The 18,098-nt window shown below is 37.7% G+C and overlaps 1 protein-coding gene across 1 annotated transcript; it reads left to right on the top strand.

The window, feature by feature from the left end:
* The first annotated feature begins 3,795 nt into the window (after nucleotides 1–3,795).
* Nucleotides 3,796–6,060, top strand: LOC108973847 (actin-2, muscle-specific). Its single transcript, XM_018941349.1, has 2 exons — nucleotides 3,796–3,940; nucleotides 4,954–6,060. Exons 1-2 carry the CDS (start codon nucleotides 3,901–3,903, stop codon nucleotides 6,042–6,044), a joined length of 1,131 nt encoding a protein of 376 aa, XP_018796894.1. The 5' UTR covers nucleotides 3,796–3,900; the 3' UTR covers nucleotides 6,045–6,060.
* The last annotated feature ends 12,038 nt before the right edge of the window (nucleotides 6,061–18,098 follow it).

The following is an 18,098-nucleotide window of genomic DNA, read 5'->3' as shown; positions in this document are numbered from 1 at the left end:
TCGAAAAAGGCACAAAAATTAAAATACCGCTCGACGTTCGGAGCGCTCGGAGTGCACACCTCAAACTTTAAACGCGTTTTTCTTAAAACACACTTTTTTAAACTGGCGGACATGATTCCGGTCGAACTACTCAACCGATTTGCTAATTTTTTTTTAATATTCACAAAACGCTCGGCTATCGTCCCTACTAGATTCATAACTTTTTGGAAAATTGAAAAAAAAATACTTTTTTATTTATCAACGTTTTGTATAATTCTAGTAGAGACGATAACCATACACGTACTTTTTAAGAATTGGGTTTTTGTGTTTCTAATGATCCAAACATGAGAAATCGTGTCCACCATCCTATCTCATTCACCCAGCGATTCCTCCGACAGATGTCATCCAAAAATTCCGAAAAAATTTGTTTATACACTCACTCCATGATATACCTACAAACAGGTCAGATTACCTGATTACCTTACTGATCCCTTAAAGAAAAATTTTCGATTAAAAAATAGGATCTTTTTCCGATAATAAAACAAAATAAGGAGGAAAACTAAACTGAAACAAATAATTTTCTTAAAAAAAAAAACAACATAATTTTTACAAAAAATCCAAAACAACAGGCTTTCCTAAACTTTCCTAAAAAACCAAAAACAATTTTTTACAAAGATAATAATCAAAAACTAAACAATTGGTTAATTTCATTTCTCACATCAATTTGACCTTGTGAAAAAGTTCACCATTTTTCTTGCGAAATTTTCAGAGCTTTTTCTTACCTACTTGTATAACTTTGATACATAACTTTTTTCTATAATACTTGTAGTTTTGCAAGAAATCGAGTTGAAAAATTTTTAATGCTATCCCGTTCCCTCGCTCACCCCGCCTCTGGTGGAATATTAATTATATTTCCTTATTTTATTTTACTTATTCAACGGGTTTCATCTATAATGATTTACTCAAATTTTCTAATGATATTTAAATTGAGGGAGAAATCAACACTCCTAATTACGAAAGAAAGAAAGCAATTACTTAGCCACACCTTATTAAACACATTACGCCTCGGCCATATTAAATATTGAGAGTATATTCCGTAAAAGCTTTTCTGCTCTATTTCCCCCACTAATAGCCAATAAATTCTAAATTTATACAGATTTTTCCAGAGATTTGTAGAAATAAGCGGGTCACTCTGTAAACAATTGAATGGAATATTTTGGAAGTGATTCCATTTCACTTGTTCAAATTAATCTGTGAAAGCTTTCCATGCAAGCATATGGCGTCATTAGGTAGTGAGTGTATGGAAATTTGTAATTTAGTAAAATTAAAAATGTCTACCAGTATGATGGGAAAGCTACTGAAATCAGGCTTTTTTTTGCCTAGCATTGCAATAAAATCTGAACTTATGTATGTACCCTTCATAAATTTTCACCGCTAATAATACTACCAGATCTCACAGTATTTGCTCCTTTTTTATTTGACAAGGTATCTTCACATAATGAGGCATAGATTATTGTCCAAGACAATGATACAATCTACGAACAAATGATCAGTTCGGATAACTATAGCTTATACGTAGTCGGCATACAAACTGACCGATCAAAATGAAGTTCTATTTTATTTGTAAAGGTTACTATAGCTTCGGCTAATATTTTTTCTTGTTTACAATGCGGTTAGCAGAAATATACACGTATTTTTATTAAATCTATCTTATTTTCGAAAATTACCAAAAATTCTCAATTAATGCTAAAAGTATATTCCCATGCGAATCGTATTGAAATGTAAACTCTACTTAATATTTGTGGCTATTTCGAGCTGAACTAGTTCCACATTTAGAGCTGATCATTTTAATTTTAACCCATGCAAGCGTAAATAGTTCGACAAAGCACCAATTCTATTTACATAAAACTACTGCAATCATTCCATTTGCTCGATTACAGAATCAAAATCGGCAAAAGTATGTAAACACTTGCCCCACTTAGCATTCCAAAAATACTTGCACTCCATGTACAAGTGTGGGCCGAGACATGTATGCCAGCATAAATATGTACATATATTGGTGTATAGAATATTATATCCGATTCTAATTGAGCTTGAGGGTGTATGTGTGATCAAGATTTATTTCATATTTTATTGAACTAAAACTCCAGACAGAACCCAAAATGTTTTGATGTGAAGAAAAACATGAAAACCTACTATGCTGCCAAGTCCAGAGCGCCGCTGGACCGACATTCAACATGTTGGTGCAACAGTGTGTCGCCATGTAAACAGATGTATGTAATAATGTATGTGTGTGTATATGTATAAATATGTATTTGGTTCATGAGCTTAACATTTTTTTAAAGCAAACAAAAATGTAGATGTATGAAAGCCCAAGCGCAAACATCCCAAAATGACGAGGTGGCAACACCGGAGAAATGCACAGAGGGTGGCAACATGGAAATTACCAAAAATAGAAGTGTACAAAACAGAAAAAGGCGCCAATAAATAAAATCAACAACGTAAGCACTGACCACCTTGCCTTCGCCTATCCAACAAATATGCATATTCACATATGTACATACATATATACATATATGCATACAAATATACGAAAAATTCCTACATAATGATACACATGTGCGATAACAATTTGCTCGGCCATACAAATGCAAATTTAGACGCCCGTGCGTGGGGGCCACAACGGCTAACGAGAGCGATGCTCGTACGCAACGCGAGAGCCACAACACAACCCCACAGCCTCACATCCATACAAGCGGAAAATATGTATTTATTAAGCATTTTTGAAAAATTAAATGTTCGAAAATAGAATATTGAAAATATTTTTGTTTGAAAAGCGACGAAATGCTGCCGATATGCTCGGCAGGCGAACGCGTGCAAGCGAGACACCCTCTGAGTTAGATGGCAAGATGCCCATCACAGCCCCCCCCACCACATAAACAGCGTATGCGATTGAAACGGAGAAATAGAAGCAAACCAAAAGTGCCACACATTTTACATTTAGAATAAATTTGTTAAAAAAATACCGCCGCCGCACCACACAGCAGCCGCCAACCACGAGCTCGCAACGGCAGGCGCTGTGGCGTTGACGCGGCCGCCTTGCCTTATACGGCGCTTTTGGAGCGCTTTCCGTGGAGAGCCGAACCAATTACCCATGAAATATGCACACACATTTGCACAATCATACTCGATCAAGCCGAACGAATGCGAGCATACGCTGCGATCAACAACAAACAGCGAGCGCACAACCACGCCAAGCAAACGTGAGCACTGCGCTGCCGCTATGACGGCACAACAGCTTCGCCAGCAAGCCGAACCAACCTATACACCCACATGCATACATCACAGGCGAAGATAGCGTGTGGGGGTGCCACAGTGCGCAGGAGCACGATCGCTATTGCTAACTCGCTCGGCTGCGCGCACATCGCTTGTCATCCAGCCTCGCCAATGCATAGCGTACATGTGTTGGTGTGCCGCTGATGACGGTGAGCGCGGCGGTATGATCGGTCTATTTTTAGCGGCGCTGAAAAATCGTAAACACACCATATTCCTCGTTGCATGAGCTGGTGTTGGTGTTGCTGCTTGTGGCGAAGCACCTGTATGTGTGCCTGTGTGTGGCGCGGAGTATCGTGTATGCCGAGTTGGCGGTGGAGGTGAGCTTGTCGCCGCTGTTGATGGAGAGTTGCGGGTGTTGGCGACGCTGAGCGGCATCGCAGCTGACGATCACTGTTGCCGAAGAACTTTTTTGGATTTCCCATACGATGAACATGAAAATTGTAGTTTTATGTTGATTGGTATAAAATCGACTGGCAGTGGCCAAGGCACTTTAGTCAGTGAGTAGTGTTCCAAAGCGTACACATTTGCCTTATTATTTGATTATTTCTTCTTGCTCGTGGTTTTAAAACACAAAACACAAACAAAATGTGTGACGATGAGGTTGCTGCTTTGGTCGTTGATAATGGTGCGTTAACGTTGGATTTTAGCTGTGGATATTGTTGTTGGTGGGCTGGATGAAAGCCCAATCCACCAGCAGCAAAGCACAATTGGATTACAGTTTGAAGGATTTACGGCGGAAGGAGGCGAAGAGATACGAAAATGGTGTAGTGAAAAGTGCACAACTCAAACATAGTATTGAAACGAAAAGGATAACAAAAGAGAGAAAATTTAAAAATAATTTATTAGATCTCAAGTGATTAAGGACAAGAGAGATACAGAAATATCTAGTTTCAAGAAGTAGGGCGTTGGCATTGACCAGCATTGCGTAGTGTGTTCCGGTTAGACCCCCCTCCATGGGATCACGTAATATTTTTTATTTGAACTGTACCAGTTCCCCATTAATCTAAAAAAAAATGTCATAAACATAGCATAAAGATATAGCAAAGCCCTGGAGGGCAAAGCAGGAAAGGAAAACTGATTAAGCAATATTACAGTTTTCTATACAATTTGGCAAATAATGAAAAATATATTTTCTATTAAAATCACAATTTAGTTACAGAAAGACTAAGTATTTTACAAATTAAGAAAAAAAAAATACTCGAACAATTTTGAAAATTTCACATTTGTTACTAAAAATATCAGCACTTAGCAAAAATAGACGACACACTTTTCAATGATAATAATTTTAGCAGAACCAAATATTAAAAATAAAAAACGCATTAAAAGTAGGCCAATCACGTTTCTAGTTGCATCCCTCAAACTGATTTTTTTCGGAACGCAATTTTTTCAAAAATTTGATTTTTTGAGGTTCATTTCCATCACAAGTTGCGAGATTTATGCGCCATTTTTCGCGACACCCTCTCCGGAATTCGCAAAAATTTGTAGTAGTGTAGTGTAGTATGAAATGGCGCTGCCTCACTCACTTTTACCGCACGTTTCTACGTTTCCCGCCGTCCGTTTTTCCTATGACACATAAAGACCAGCGATAGCAGGGCGAATCTCTTACTTACGTACGGTTTGTGTTTTTTTATTTTTTAGGCTCCGGCATGTGCAAGGCCGGTTTCGCCGGTGATGATGCGCCCCGTGCCGTCTTCCCCTCAATTGTAGGTCGCCCACGTCATCAAGGTGTGATGGTTGGTATGGGACAAAAGGACTCATACGTCGGTGATGAAGCTCAATCCAAGAGAGGTATCTTGACCCTCAAGTACCCCATTGAACACGGTATCATCACCAACTGGGATGATATGGAAAAGATCTGGCATCACACCTTCTACAATGAATTGCGTGTCGCCCCAGAGGAGCACCCAGTCTTGTTGACTGAAGCCCCATTGAACCCAAAGGCTAACCGTGAGAAGATGACCCAAATCATGTTTGAAACCTTCAACTCCCCAGCCATGTATGTCGCCATCCAGGCTGTCCTCTCCCTGTACGCTTCCGGTCGTACCACAGGTATCGTCTTGGATTCTGGTGATGGTGTTTCCCACACCGTACCAATCTACGAAGGTTATGCCTTGCCCCATGCCATCCTCCGTTTGGATTTGGCTGGTCGCGATTTGACCGACTACTTGATGAAGATCTTGACCGAACGTGGTTACTCTTTCACCACCACCGCTGAGCGTGAAATTGTCCGTGACATCAAGGAGAAATTGTGCTATGTTGCTTTGGACTTCGAACAAGAAATGGCTACAGCCGCTGCCTCCACCTCCCTGGAGAAATCTTATGAACTTCCCGATGGTCAAGTGATCACCATTGGTAATGAACGTTTCCGTTGCCCAGAATCCCTCTTCCAGCCTTCATTCTTGGGTATGGAATCCAGCGGTATCCACGAAACCGTCTACAACTCAATCATGAAGTGCGATGTTGATATCCGTAAGGACTTGTACGCCAACATTGTCATGTCCGGTGGTACCACCATGTACCCAGGTATTGCTGATCGTATGCAAAAGGAAATCACCGCCTTGGCTCCATCCACCATCAAGATCAAGATCATTGCCCCACCAGAGCGTAAATACTCCGTATGGATCGGTGGTTCCATCTTGGCTTCCCTCTCCACCTTCCAACAGATGTGGATCTCCAAGGAAGAATACGACGAATCCGGCCCTGGCATTGTCCACCGCAAGTGCTTCTAAGCAGTTACTGTTACCAGCTAGTAATACGCTTTTACGTGTTCGCGCTGACGTGGCTATTGCATTGTTCGCCACATTATTGTGCCTGATGATGCAGTATCACCATATTAGCTATAACAACAACAACAACATGCCTTCAGAGATGCCCGCCCATTCGTTTATTTATTTATTTGCATAAATGTTGTCAATACCAATTGATCCCTGGTTCCAGATCGCAAATTCATAACGACTGAACAACACTCACAACTGTAAAAACAAAAACAAAAGAACACACAAACAACACTGAACCAGATTTATGTTTTATGTTTGCCATTTAACAATTTACCGTTTATGAACATGTTTCGTTTCATTTCGATTAACTGTTGATTTTGCTTATAGTTTTATGAAAGCATAATGAACGCATTATTGTTTTTAAGGGTATTTTTGCCACATGTAAAATAATGTAATGATTTCTTATGTAATTAAATTAAAACAATTTATAATTATTTATAAATAAAACGACTTTTTTAGACTTAATTTTCCATATCAATGACTTTATAACGCAGTTATGGTCAAACAGAGGGTAGCCGAGGGGCTGGGTGGGGCAACAGCACTCAGCATAGGGTTGGGTCTTCGCTATACTCGATAGGGCGCTTAGATCATACATGTTGTTGCCGTTGTTGCCGTTGATGTTGTAGCTACGAGAAAGCTCTCACCATCAACAAAAGCATTGAAAATGTTAGACTCCCCTCCACTGCCGCCAAAAATATGCCAAGCACCGATCATATTTCCATGCACAAGCTCCGCACACGTCGCCCATTTCTTCACTCGGCTTTTCGAAACACACGAGCTTTCTCGATGTGTTGCATAATAGCTTCGTTCATTCTTTTGTAATCTTATAGAAATATAATATTTGTACATATACATTTATACATACATATTATTCGTTCGAGTAAAAACATTGGCTGGCAGTTTGTCTATTTTTGGTAGCCCAAACGTTGCGTTGGAACACAACCGAATTGATGGTGCTCATAACACCGCCAGCAGGTGCCAACGAGGCCACCGCCGTAAAAGCTCTCTGGCTCTCATACATCAATGGCATTGCGTTGGCTGCAGCACCATGCAGTTGTTGGCTTTAGCCGTTCATGTATTGGATGCTGCTGGTATTTTGTGTGGTATGTACGAGTATTTATGGAAATGACATGACTTACTTATTTTTACCTCGCCTAATCGGTACGAGTTCATGTATACTCTTGGTGCTCGTGCTTCGCTCGACCCAAAGTCGGAAAGCAAAGGATGTACACAGTTGTATGATATGTATGTACATATACAGTTATGTATATGGCAATGTGGAGGCATATATTTTTATAGTTTAAATTATTGTTCCGCAGATGAGATTGCGTTGTGTGCTCAAATTTCCACACACAAATATTCGAGTATACATATTTTCGTTTCGATATCATTTGTTATTATTAGCAGCTATTTTGATCACGAAGTATTGCTAAAAATGCTCGACTCGCATGCATGAACAGCTTTTGGGTAATCAATACAAATTCCAAAAATATTTGAAGCAGAATGGAAATTGAAATTCAATTGGAATGAAAAGCGCCGAGTTTTTTTCTTTCGTCTTCTACGTTTTCAATGACTACTGTAATAGAATTATTTACAACTCTTAAGGATACCAATACCTTCTTGGACCTGTCATAAAAATGACTTCATATTTAAATACACTCCTGCATCTCCCCTTTAGGATGGTAAGGATTAGATAAGTCATCGAAAGGTAGGCTCAGGAAACTTGCTGTTTCGACGGGTACGGATCAAAGAGAGAAGGATATAAGATGAGTAGGATCATGTGGGGACTCATTGCACGCTGGACATGTGTTTCATAAGTCAGGGTACATATGTATATTCCATATAAGTAGGAGTTTAACCTGATACACTATCCAGAACGAAGCTGCGCAATGGTCACTCTTATTTCGCGCAGAAACTCATTGAGAAGGACTCGGTGAAGGTATAAGTGGTACCGCTGTGAAAGGCGGTCAGTGCCTGTCGGAAGTTAGTTCCGTGCGAAGTCTAGCCTGCGTATTGTTTTATGTTGTCGATATAGTTGAGAAATGACCTCTTGTTGCTCCTAGGAGGCGGTTGCGCTCCAAGCAGGTGACTGAAGGGATGATTTCTGCGAAAACACCCTATCATAAAATGCTTGGGGAGGAGCTCATTATGCTCCTTAACTGGGAGCATACGAGCCTCACTATGCAGTTGTTCGATGGAAGTCATCAGGAGGCACCCTGAGTCCGGAGTGCTGTGTTCTGACAAGTTTGCAGCTTCCTCGTCTGTGTTTCACTGCATCCGGGCGAAATATCCGGTCACTTTTACTCTAGAAATATTATACGCTGAACAGGGTACATCATGTTTGCCACGAAGTCTGTAACTATTAAAATTAGACAAGAATCTCGACGAAATTTGGCTTGAATTGTCCAATCTAAATGGAGATCGGGTAACAATAGCATACAAGGTTTGTCCGGGAAGTAATAGGGCTGCGTTCACCGACTGGATTGGGATAGTTAGTTGTCACCGAGTACCTGGAGAGTGAAGACAAACATTTTCGCTCGACGTGTTTCTGCGAGTGGTGCAAGCCGAAATGCAGTGTTCGTTAGAGTAGAGGTACTTGATTAAATTTTGTGTGAAACTCGGTAAATCTGCGACAGAGACATTTGATATGATCAAGCAGACTTACCCAGATGTTGCTATAGCAAGAAGTGGTGCCTTTTGACATCAAATGCATCGTCCACCATAAATTTGTTCCTCCTAGACAAAGCACCAACGCCAAGTTTTATGTGGAACAAACTCAAGCAAAGAATCAATCGGGTTGCACCACGATATCGCCCTATTTCACACCACCTTTCTTTTGAACAGCAACTTAACCAAGGCCGGCATCCCAACGCTTCCGCAGTCTGCCTACAGCTCAGATGTGGTCCCCAGGACTTTTTTATTTCCATGCCTGAAAAGTCCGAAGGCAAGTATTTTGACACGACAGAGKGGATCCCAGCAGCATGCACCGCGGCTCTYAASGCTATTTWAAMWTTTTTTAAAGAATCTTAAAGATTGTCCTATTACTTTCCGGGCAAACCCTCTATAGCTACCATACAAACTAACCGAAAAATAACTAAATATTGGATTTCTGCTCATCATACAAAAATATATATGTACTTACAATTAGAATGTAACTCTCATCCTACACATATTTTGATTGTTTATGCGATGACTTCTGATATGTGAGAAATTGCAAATCTAACAGCGATGAACAGGCATAGTTGATGATGTTTAGAAATTTTCTTTAAAAAAATTTATTTTACTTTCCTGATTTCCATCCGGAATCCATCGTGTGATATTCAAAAACCAAATTTTTCAACTTATCATGTTGAAAAGCGATTAGTTTCAAACTAAAGTTTTTTAATAATATTATATAAAGTAGTCATATAAAATAATAAATATTGATAAATTTTTAAAATATGGGTATCTAAAAAATAGACCGAAGTTCTTCATTTTTCAACATTTTAAGTCCAAAATGTCTTGTTAGAAGTTTTCCAGCATTGCCCACTACTTTACCCTAAACTATAACTATAACTAAAAAATATTTAAAGAGTATTTAACAAAAAAGACCTTGAAGCRCTAARATATTCTTCGGCCAACAGCTAATTTCATTAAGTGGTCACGCGTCATTGTCAACACATTCCCCTCTTCCCTTGACCCAAAAGACACAAATCTACTTAGTACTTATGCACACATACATACATACATTCTATGCTTATTCTTCTTCTCATATATATTCTGACGGCGGATTTTTAATTAATTTTGGGCATTTTAATTAATCGTAGTCAAACACTTGAAAACTATAAAATTTTGTTTATAGTTGCAAATTCTAAATATCTAATGCAAATTCAAACATAATTACCCTAATATTTTTCATCAAATTTAAGCAGCTTTCCTTCTTTATTAAAAGGTCGTTAATTAATGTTGCTCACTGTAATTTGTTGAATGTGATTTTGTAAATTGCGGACAGATGTTTGTTGCTTTCAGTGTGGCAATTTGTAATTGTTACCGCAAGACGATTTATCAACAGATGCATTTGCAGGAGAATCATGCACACACATACATACATACATATGTGGGTAACAAAAAAAATAATCAGGAAAAAGTGCTTATAGTTTCGTCAAAGGCGCATCTGTGCGATACAAATTATCAGCTAAATGACGTGTTAAACGAGAGAGGAATGCTGCTCATTTCACTCTTTCGAGGTTAAGGCGAGTTGTTTTTGTAAAAGATGTTTTTGGCAGCTTGCCATTTGATGTAAAAGTCATATACAATTAGTAGCTGAGATTTAATTTAACTAATTTCAACGATAATTCATAAGAAATTTAAGTGAGAGGAAATAAAAAACAATAATAAATGGAATGAAAATATGCTTATATTATTTGAGGAGAATAGTGACTTAGTAATTGTACTCCTTAATAAAATATGTCAAAAGCAATGGGCAAATAGAAAAATTGCAAAATTTGCAATGTAAGGGGGAAGATTATATACAGCTGTGATCCAATTTGCAATGTAAGAGGAAAGATTATATACAGCTGTGATCATATTGAAAGGTGAATTTTGTTCATCTCCTTCAGAGTAATGTCCTCCCGGTGCAGTACATTTATGCCAACGAATATTCCAGTCATCATAGCACTTGGAAAAATCCTCCATCGTGATGGCCATCAGAGCCTTCCTCGATTCACACACACAAAAGAAAAAACGAGAATTCACTTTTAGAGCTTCACAAAACGACGCGTATTTCAAATACTAATGAATATTTTGACCTGAAATTTAGCATAGATGTCACTAACAGTACAACCAACTTACAGAAAACAAGAAAAAAAGGTTAACTTCAGTTGCACCGAAGCTAAATACCCTTCACAGGTGCATTTCTGTTAGTAATTATATGTTTTGTTTGTATAGAAGCTATATGCTATATGCAGATTACTGATCTGAAAATTTTTTTCGGAGATTATATTATTACCATAAGCAGCAATCCATGTCAAATTTCGTGATGATACCACGTCAAATGTGAAAGTTTTCCATACATGAACTTGATTCCGATTGTTCAGTTTGTATGGCAGCTATATGTTATAGTGATCCGATATCGGTAGTTCCGACAAATGATCGGCTTCTGGAAGAGAAAATGACGTTTGCAAAATTTCAAAACGATATCTTAAAATCTGAGGGACTAGTTCGTATATATACAGACAGATGGACAGACGGACAGACAAACGGACATGGCTAAATCTACTCAGCTCGACATACTGATCATTTATATATATACTTTATAGCGTCTCCGACCCTTCCTTCTGGGTGTTCAGGGTATAAAAATTTACAGATTCGAAAAACACGCGAAGTATAAATTAAAAATTCATTGATCACAGTGCAATAGCCTTAAAATAAATTAACACCCAGTTTTAGTAGTTTGCAAAATTATACAATATTTAGTATGCAAATTTTGAAGATGTGCAAGTTGTTGAAAGAATACTACTTGAAATACAAATTGCTTATTAGAAAAAATATATGAATGAATAATTGTCGAATATCAAAACATCATTTGCACACGACAAAAGCTTTTATAAATTCATATTAATACACCTTTATGTACATAAATATGCATGTATGAATGTGAATATGAAGTGGGTGCGCGTGCATTTTGCATCATCAAACACCACCGAGCCAAAAAAAAAAAAAAAAAAAACCGTCGACCAGGCCTCTTTCCACTTTATCGATTAGAATCAATTAGTTGGCGATTATCTTAATTTTTATTATTTTTCATGCTGTGCTGGCTTTGTGTGGTTGGTCCTTGTTGCTGTTGTCGTTCAATTATTCAAGCGAATTTGCACATAAATTGCATAAATTGCCATCAATTTTTAACCCCTGCWAAAGTTATCACCGTTATGAAAACCGCACAGAAATCATCCCTTTTCACTGAGGCTCCAATTGTGACGCTGCTGCTTTTGTGTTGTTGTAACTGCGCGCTGCAACGTGCTGTTTTCCTGCAACGCGTGGGCAGCGAATTTTAATTTTAAACGCAAATTGTGATCGCTTCGTTACGCTTGTCAAAAATCGAAATCATTCAAATTAAGGCGGCTTAACTCTTTTTTTGAACATTGATTGTGTTTATGTGGATATGTGTGTGTGTGAAAGGTGAGTGATTTTTGACCAAATATTCAACTGAATATGATTTTTGTAAATATTTTTGCTATTCAATTGGAAGTTCATTTTGGCTTTGATTTTTATTAGCTCTACATCAAAGAGATAATACCACATTCATTGCATCATTTGTGTATCTGCTTTGATAACTAAGGTAATAAAGTCGAAAAGTCGTAGTATAAAATTAGGAAAAATGTCAATCCATGCCAATTTTGATTTTTACAAGTTTTTAATGAGTGCATTTCTCTATAAATTTCCTTTATAATCTAATTCATAATATAGTATATTATGTGGGTGTGACTTTCCATTTCATTAAACAATTACAACCCGAGATTTCTGCATCGAACCAAGAAAGATGCGTTTAATTGTAGAAAATAAGGAAGTAATAAACACACAAAAAATCACGAATCAGAAGGGTAGACTGATTTTAACCCAATAACGCTGCAACTAATCTTTAGAATAGACGAGAAAGGCACTAGTTTACAACCAGAATTGGTTGAATACGGGCCGTTTTTTCTATATCTGATAAGACCCTTATTAAAAAAATTCTTGATCGAAGAAGGACAAACATAGACAAAAGTCGAGAAATTTGTGTAGAATTTTTGCTATAGAGAAAGAGAAAAAGAGAACATACCATTGTTTTTGTATTAAAACACGAAGGGCCTAAATAGTTATGTGTCTGCCTTTAACTAAAGTCGAGCTGGTTATAAAATTGTCAAACTTTCAACAGTTTTGTGCCAAAATTGTTAAAAATAAGAACAAACCATAGATTTTTCAATAACATCGAGATTTGTGTCTGGCTTTAGCTAGTATAATAATGGTTGAATTCTGATTGAAGCTTAGCATAATCTAACAGTACCAGTTCCTTGCTCTTTGTACTAGTTGCCGAGTAGTTTATAACCAGTAGCTTTCACAAGCAAACTAAAACTTACAGCACAAATGCTGGTATGTACATATGTATGTACTTTTGTGGACGAGCTGCACACCCACCAATTTGGCTCGTTGGAACTTGAGAATTCAAGCGACAATCACTTCATCGATTGTAATTGATGTGAAAACAATGGAGCGCCTGATTTCTAAAAACTCACTTGAGTCTTGTCGAGAAGCGTTCTGCGACGTGTACACGCATACGCACCTGAAATATAGGTATATATATATTTATTTATGTATGTGGGTACCACCTATGTTTGAAAGTACGTTAGTCTTGTAGAAAGCTTTGTCTGCTGCTCATGGCGGTGACAAAAATTGACCAGATGCCTGACTAACAAGTACGTGAGAGGTGCACGCGTGTATAAGTTTACCTTGAATTTATAAGTTTATATAACTTATTTGAAATGCATTTATCATATACATAAGGATGGGTAAAAACAAAAAAAATTGATAAGTAGACACCTCTATGAAAGCCTCTCCAAGAAAGAGCTCTTAATTGTAACGGGAAAGTCTTCTGCCTAACGGTTTTTTTATTTTTTTTTCTTTAATCTCAGATAAAAATTGTTATCCGCAACCAACCTCATGAAAAATATTTCCTCAAATTTAATGCTTTACCAAATGGTCTCCTACGATTTCAAAAAAAAATATTTTCTTCTCTTATACATTTTACAACTCAATGAACTTATCTTGAACTTATCTCCGCAAGAAAAAAGAGTGGGCAGGGACAAGTATGGACATCAATGCAAAGTTGCTAATGGGTTACAATAAACGAATAAACTTACTTTACTCAAAATCACGTCATCTCTAYTGAAAGGCGCTTTATATAAAATGTATGTACATATGTCCATATATTCGAAAATATTTTCCAAAATTTTAAGTTCATCCGGAAAATAGTCTTGGAAATATCAGCTTATTTTTAAGAATTTTTGTTTTTGGTGTAATCGGCTCCCTAAATAAGGATAGATGCTCCATTTTCAAAAGCTGTATTTGTATATGTATTACGGCTTCTTTATGTTTTATTATTGTTTCATATATTTTATAAATAAAAAAAGGAGTCAATCTAATTGACAGACTGAATATTTCGAAAATCTCCTAGTCTTCCATGTTCATTAACACTAATGCCGTCATTAGTGCTAGTAAAGATTCGAAGACATATGCATAAGTATGTACATCACATTTTGATATTTACAAGAGCTTTTGGGATCCATAATTACTTCGAAAAAAATGCAATCAGCGTGTAGAATTAGAGGTTAGAGATATCCGTAAATTTATAATCAGTGGACGAAATATCCAACCCCTGAAGGACATATAGTAATACAATATCTCTCATAGTACAGTTGACAGATAAACACCACATTGACATACATATATATATCCTTTATTATTATATCATGCACTATTGGTAACCTGTTGAAGTCCATGCTCTCTAGATAAAACTGTTCCTTAAATAATATATTTTTCTGCAAATTAAAGTCGTCGAAGTGTTAAATTTGCGCTTAAGAGGATCCATTACCGGGCAAATGAGGATAACAATATTCAAATATTGGACAAAGGAACATTGTGTCGAGGCGTTCAGGCCAATTCAAGTACTCCGCTTATTCACATGTATGTTCGTCTGATGGATGAGTACAGCTATGGACAAATAAACAAGTGTACTACTGAATAACAAAGAAATTCAAGTAATTCTCGAGCGCACTCGAAATTTATTTTCATTTAATAAAAACATTCAAGTGTGTCTCACTTGAAAGTGCCAACAAATAAGAACAACAATTGAGTATGCATACAAGTGAAATAGCCAGTACAAACCGCAAATACTCGCACAGCGCTGAGTCCTGCACGCCGGTGTGTGTGTGCTGTGGGYGATGCCACCGGCTGCACAGGATGCGACACAGTCGGGTGGTGGGTATTAACGAAAGTGCTTAGCACATGCGCACGCTAAACGAAATGGAAATTGTGCGCGAACAAGCGGCAGAGTTGAAAGTGTACGAGGCACGAAGGACGCAAGCAACAAACAACAAAAAYACAAACACCACAAAGCATGAATTGAAAGGATACTATTTTTGCCAAATTAGCGAACATTTGAAAATTAAATCAGGCATGTAATTTGTTGTTTGTACAAAGCTAAATAAGCATTTTCACATACAAATATGCAATTGCGACCAAATAAATCCGTACATTGTGTGTGAGAGTGTCGAAAGTACCGTAAGTGCGAAGGTATGCTCCGTGAAAAGGTAAGAAATCAAAGGAAAATGCTGGGAGAAGCGTTACATTTGTCACTTCGAGTAACACCTTGTCGGCAATGCACACATTCGCATGTGTGTTTGYCTAGTCATACGAGCTCATTCAATTGAGGCCGCACAGCCGCTTTGTGTCGTCTGTGTTGTGCTGTTTTGCCATTTGAAGCACCTCATTAATGAGCATTTAAGTAACCTCTAAATAGCCGCATTMTGCTACTAATTTAAAGGCAAATGAGTTTTTGGCTCGCTCACACGTGAGTGCGCCTCTTTGAGCCCATTGAATTGCAGAAGAAATTTCGAAAGCGAAGAATCAATTGTCATGGCAATGCCTACTCGTACAAGTGTGTGCATGCTAATGGCTTTCAAGTGAATTATTTCGCACAATTTCAAATTGGTACTTTTCGAGTGCGATATGTCTATGAAKCGGTGAACAAACATACATATATAAAACATGCATACTTACATAAGTCTCTGGTAAAGTACACACCTTATGGTGCAGTGCAGTCAAGTAGCAAAGCTTTGAGTATTGGTTAAGTGTTGAGTATTTTATTTTTTTCCCACATATCCTTTTCTTGCTAGCGCCTTAAAACCAGCACCTTTCAAGCATTTGAAGCCTATTCTGAGGTTAAATATTCATTAGTTCTAAATATGTTTATTTGTATCAAACCATTTCAATTCAATCCAATCCAGTTTAGTGCTAACGCTTCAAAAGTTCAAATCTAAATTTAAATCTCTTGCAACAAATATCGGGTTACACCCTTCCGGTAGTCGCATATACAATATCATTKTCATTAAACCATAATTCTCTCATCCACAATCGCTAATTGTTGTTGTGATACYGAGATAAGCAGATTATTACCGCCATACGGTTTTATAGTAAACTCATAATCCAACAACGATTTGCTGCTATAAATGTGGCATAATTTGCATATGAATTGAAGGTATACAGAGATGAGCAGATGAGCATAGAAACGTCGAAGGATAAAAAACAGCAGCTCTAGCCAAAATCACTTGTATATTTTTTTGTTTAGGAATTTATAATACTATTATGTGGAATGTAGTAGTACACCATAATAGCCAATTATTTGTAACTATTTGGATGTCAAGTATCCTRAATCATCGCCTCTGACCGAATAATTTAAAAAAAATTTCCAAAAATTATGAAAAGCTAACTTAWATGTTTTTTGATAAAGAAATATATGAATGGTAAATACGAGTATAGTTAAGTTATGTTGGCTTTTTGATGAAAATTACGACCTTGGGTTCGGTTCTAGAGGTAATTGACCTCACTCTGCCCTCAAGGATAATTTTAGTATTTGATTATATAAGGGGATTTTTAATAAGAGCGCTACAAAAGCATGGTTTTAATAAAGCAAAAACGATTGGGATATTAATGAATTCTTTATTCMTGTGAAAGTGCATGCGATGCTATTATGTGCGGAACTCGATTTCTTTTGAATGGCCACCACGGGCACGCTTGCAGAAGTCCAGACGCTGAACTCAATGTTCGACGGTTTTCAAGCATAAATCGACGGATACTTCTAAGTACAATTTCATGTTCTATATTCGTACGAAGTTCATCAATCATCTCTGGCTTGTTGACTTAGACCATATACTTGACGTAGCCCTGCAGGAAATAGTCTGACAGCGTCAAATTGCACGACCGAGGCGGCCAATTGACTGGGTCAATTCGTGAGATAACACGGTCACAAAACTTGGTTTTCGATAAATCGATTGTGGCATACCCTGTGTGGCTTGCGGCGCCGTTCGGTTGAAATCACATATTGTCCAAGTCCATATCAGTAACGTGCCGCTCTTGATCATCACGCAAGAAGTACGGCCCAATGAAGCCGGCGGCCCACAAACCGCACAAAGCCGCAATTTTTTTCGGGATGCAATGGCGACTCATGGAGTACGTGTGAATTGCTGCAAGAGCAATGRTGCATATTTTGCGTATTGACGAAGCCATTCGGCCAGAAATGAGCCTCATCGCTAAAGATTATTTTTCAATGAAAATCCGGATCATTTTMAAATTGTTGTTAAGCACAATGCACGAACATACAACGAATCTGGTGGTCAAACGGCTTAAGTTCTTGCGTTAATTTGATCTTGTAAGGATGTAGGCCAAGMTCTTTTTGCAAAATTCGCCACAACGACGTCACAGAGAGGCCCACCGCTTGAGAAAAGTGTGTGAGAGATTTTTTACCTAGCGGCAGCAATGTTTATCTTAGCGCTCTTATAGTTCAAGCCGCTGACTCTAAATTTCGGTATAAAATTGTAATAATTTCGACTCGTTGTTGGATGGTATATCAGTCCATGATAAAATGGCAAACCTCACTGAAGAGAAATGTTAAAAGAGTGGGCAAATAGAATGCTTTGTCTGCTGTTTCTATTGATCTACTTTTGTAGCGTTATTTTGGAAAAAGTCCTTTATTCAGTTTTAGGCTTTACTGTTTCTTTTATTGAAATTTAATTTTTAAGTGTTGTTAATTCGTGAGAACAAAGTTTTTCAATATTTAGTTCGATGACATGGCAGTACAAAGGGTGCGCCAATTCCACCAGTATTTTACGAACTCCTTGCTCTTCGGCGCCTAAAAGTGTTTCCGGCTTTTTGAAGGTTGYTTGGTAAAATTTAAATCAACGGTGATGGCCTTCTTCGATATTCTCGAGTCAGAGT

This window comes from Bactrocera latifrons, unplaced genomic scaffold, assembly GCF_001853355.1.
Source record: "Bactrocera latifrons isolate USDA-ARS-PBARC rearing strain unplaced genomic scaffold, ASM185335v1 scaffold_503, whole genome shotgun sequence".
In the NCBI taxonomy this organism is placed as follows: domain Eukaryota; kingdom Metazoa; phylum Arthropoda; class Insecta; order Diptera; family Tephritidae; genus Bactrocera; species Bactrocera latifrons.
The sequence above is the reverse complement of the archived record's forward strand: the minus strand, read 5'-3'. Positions and strand labels throughout refer to the sequence as shown.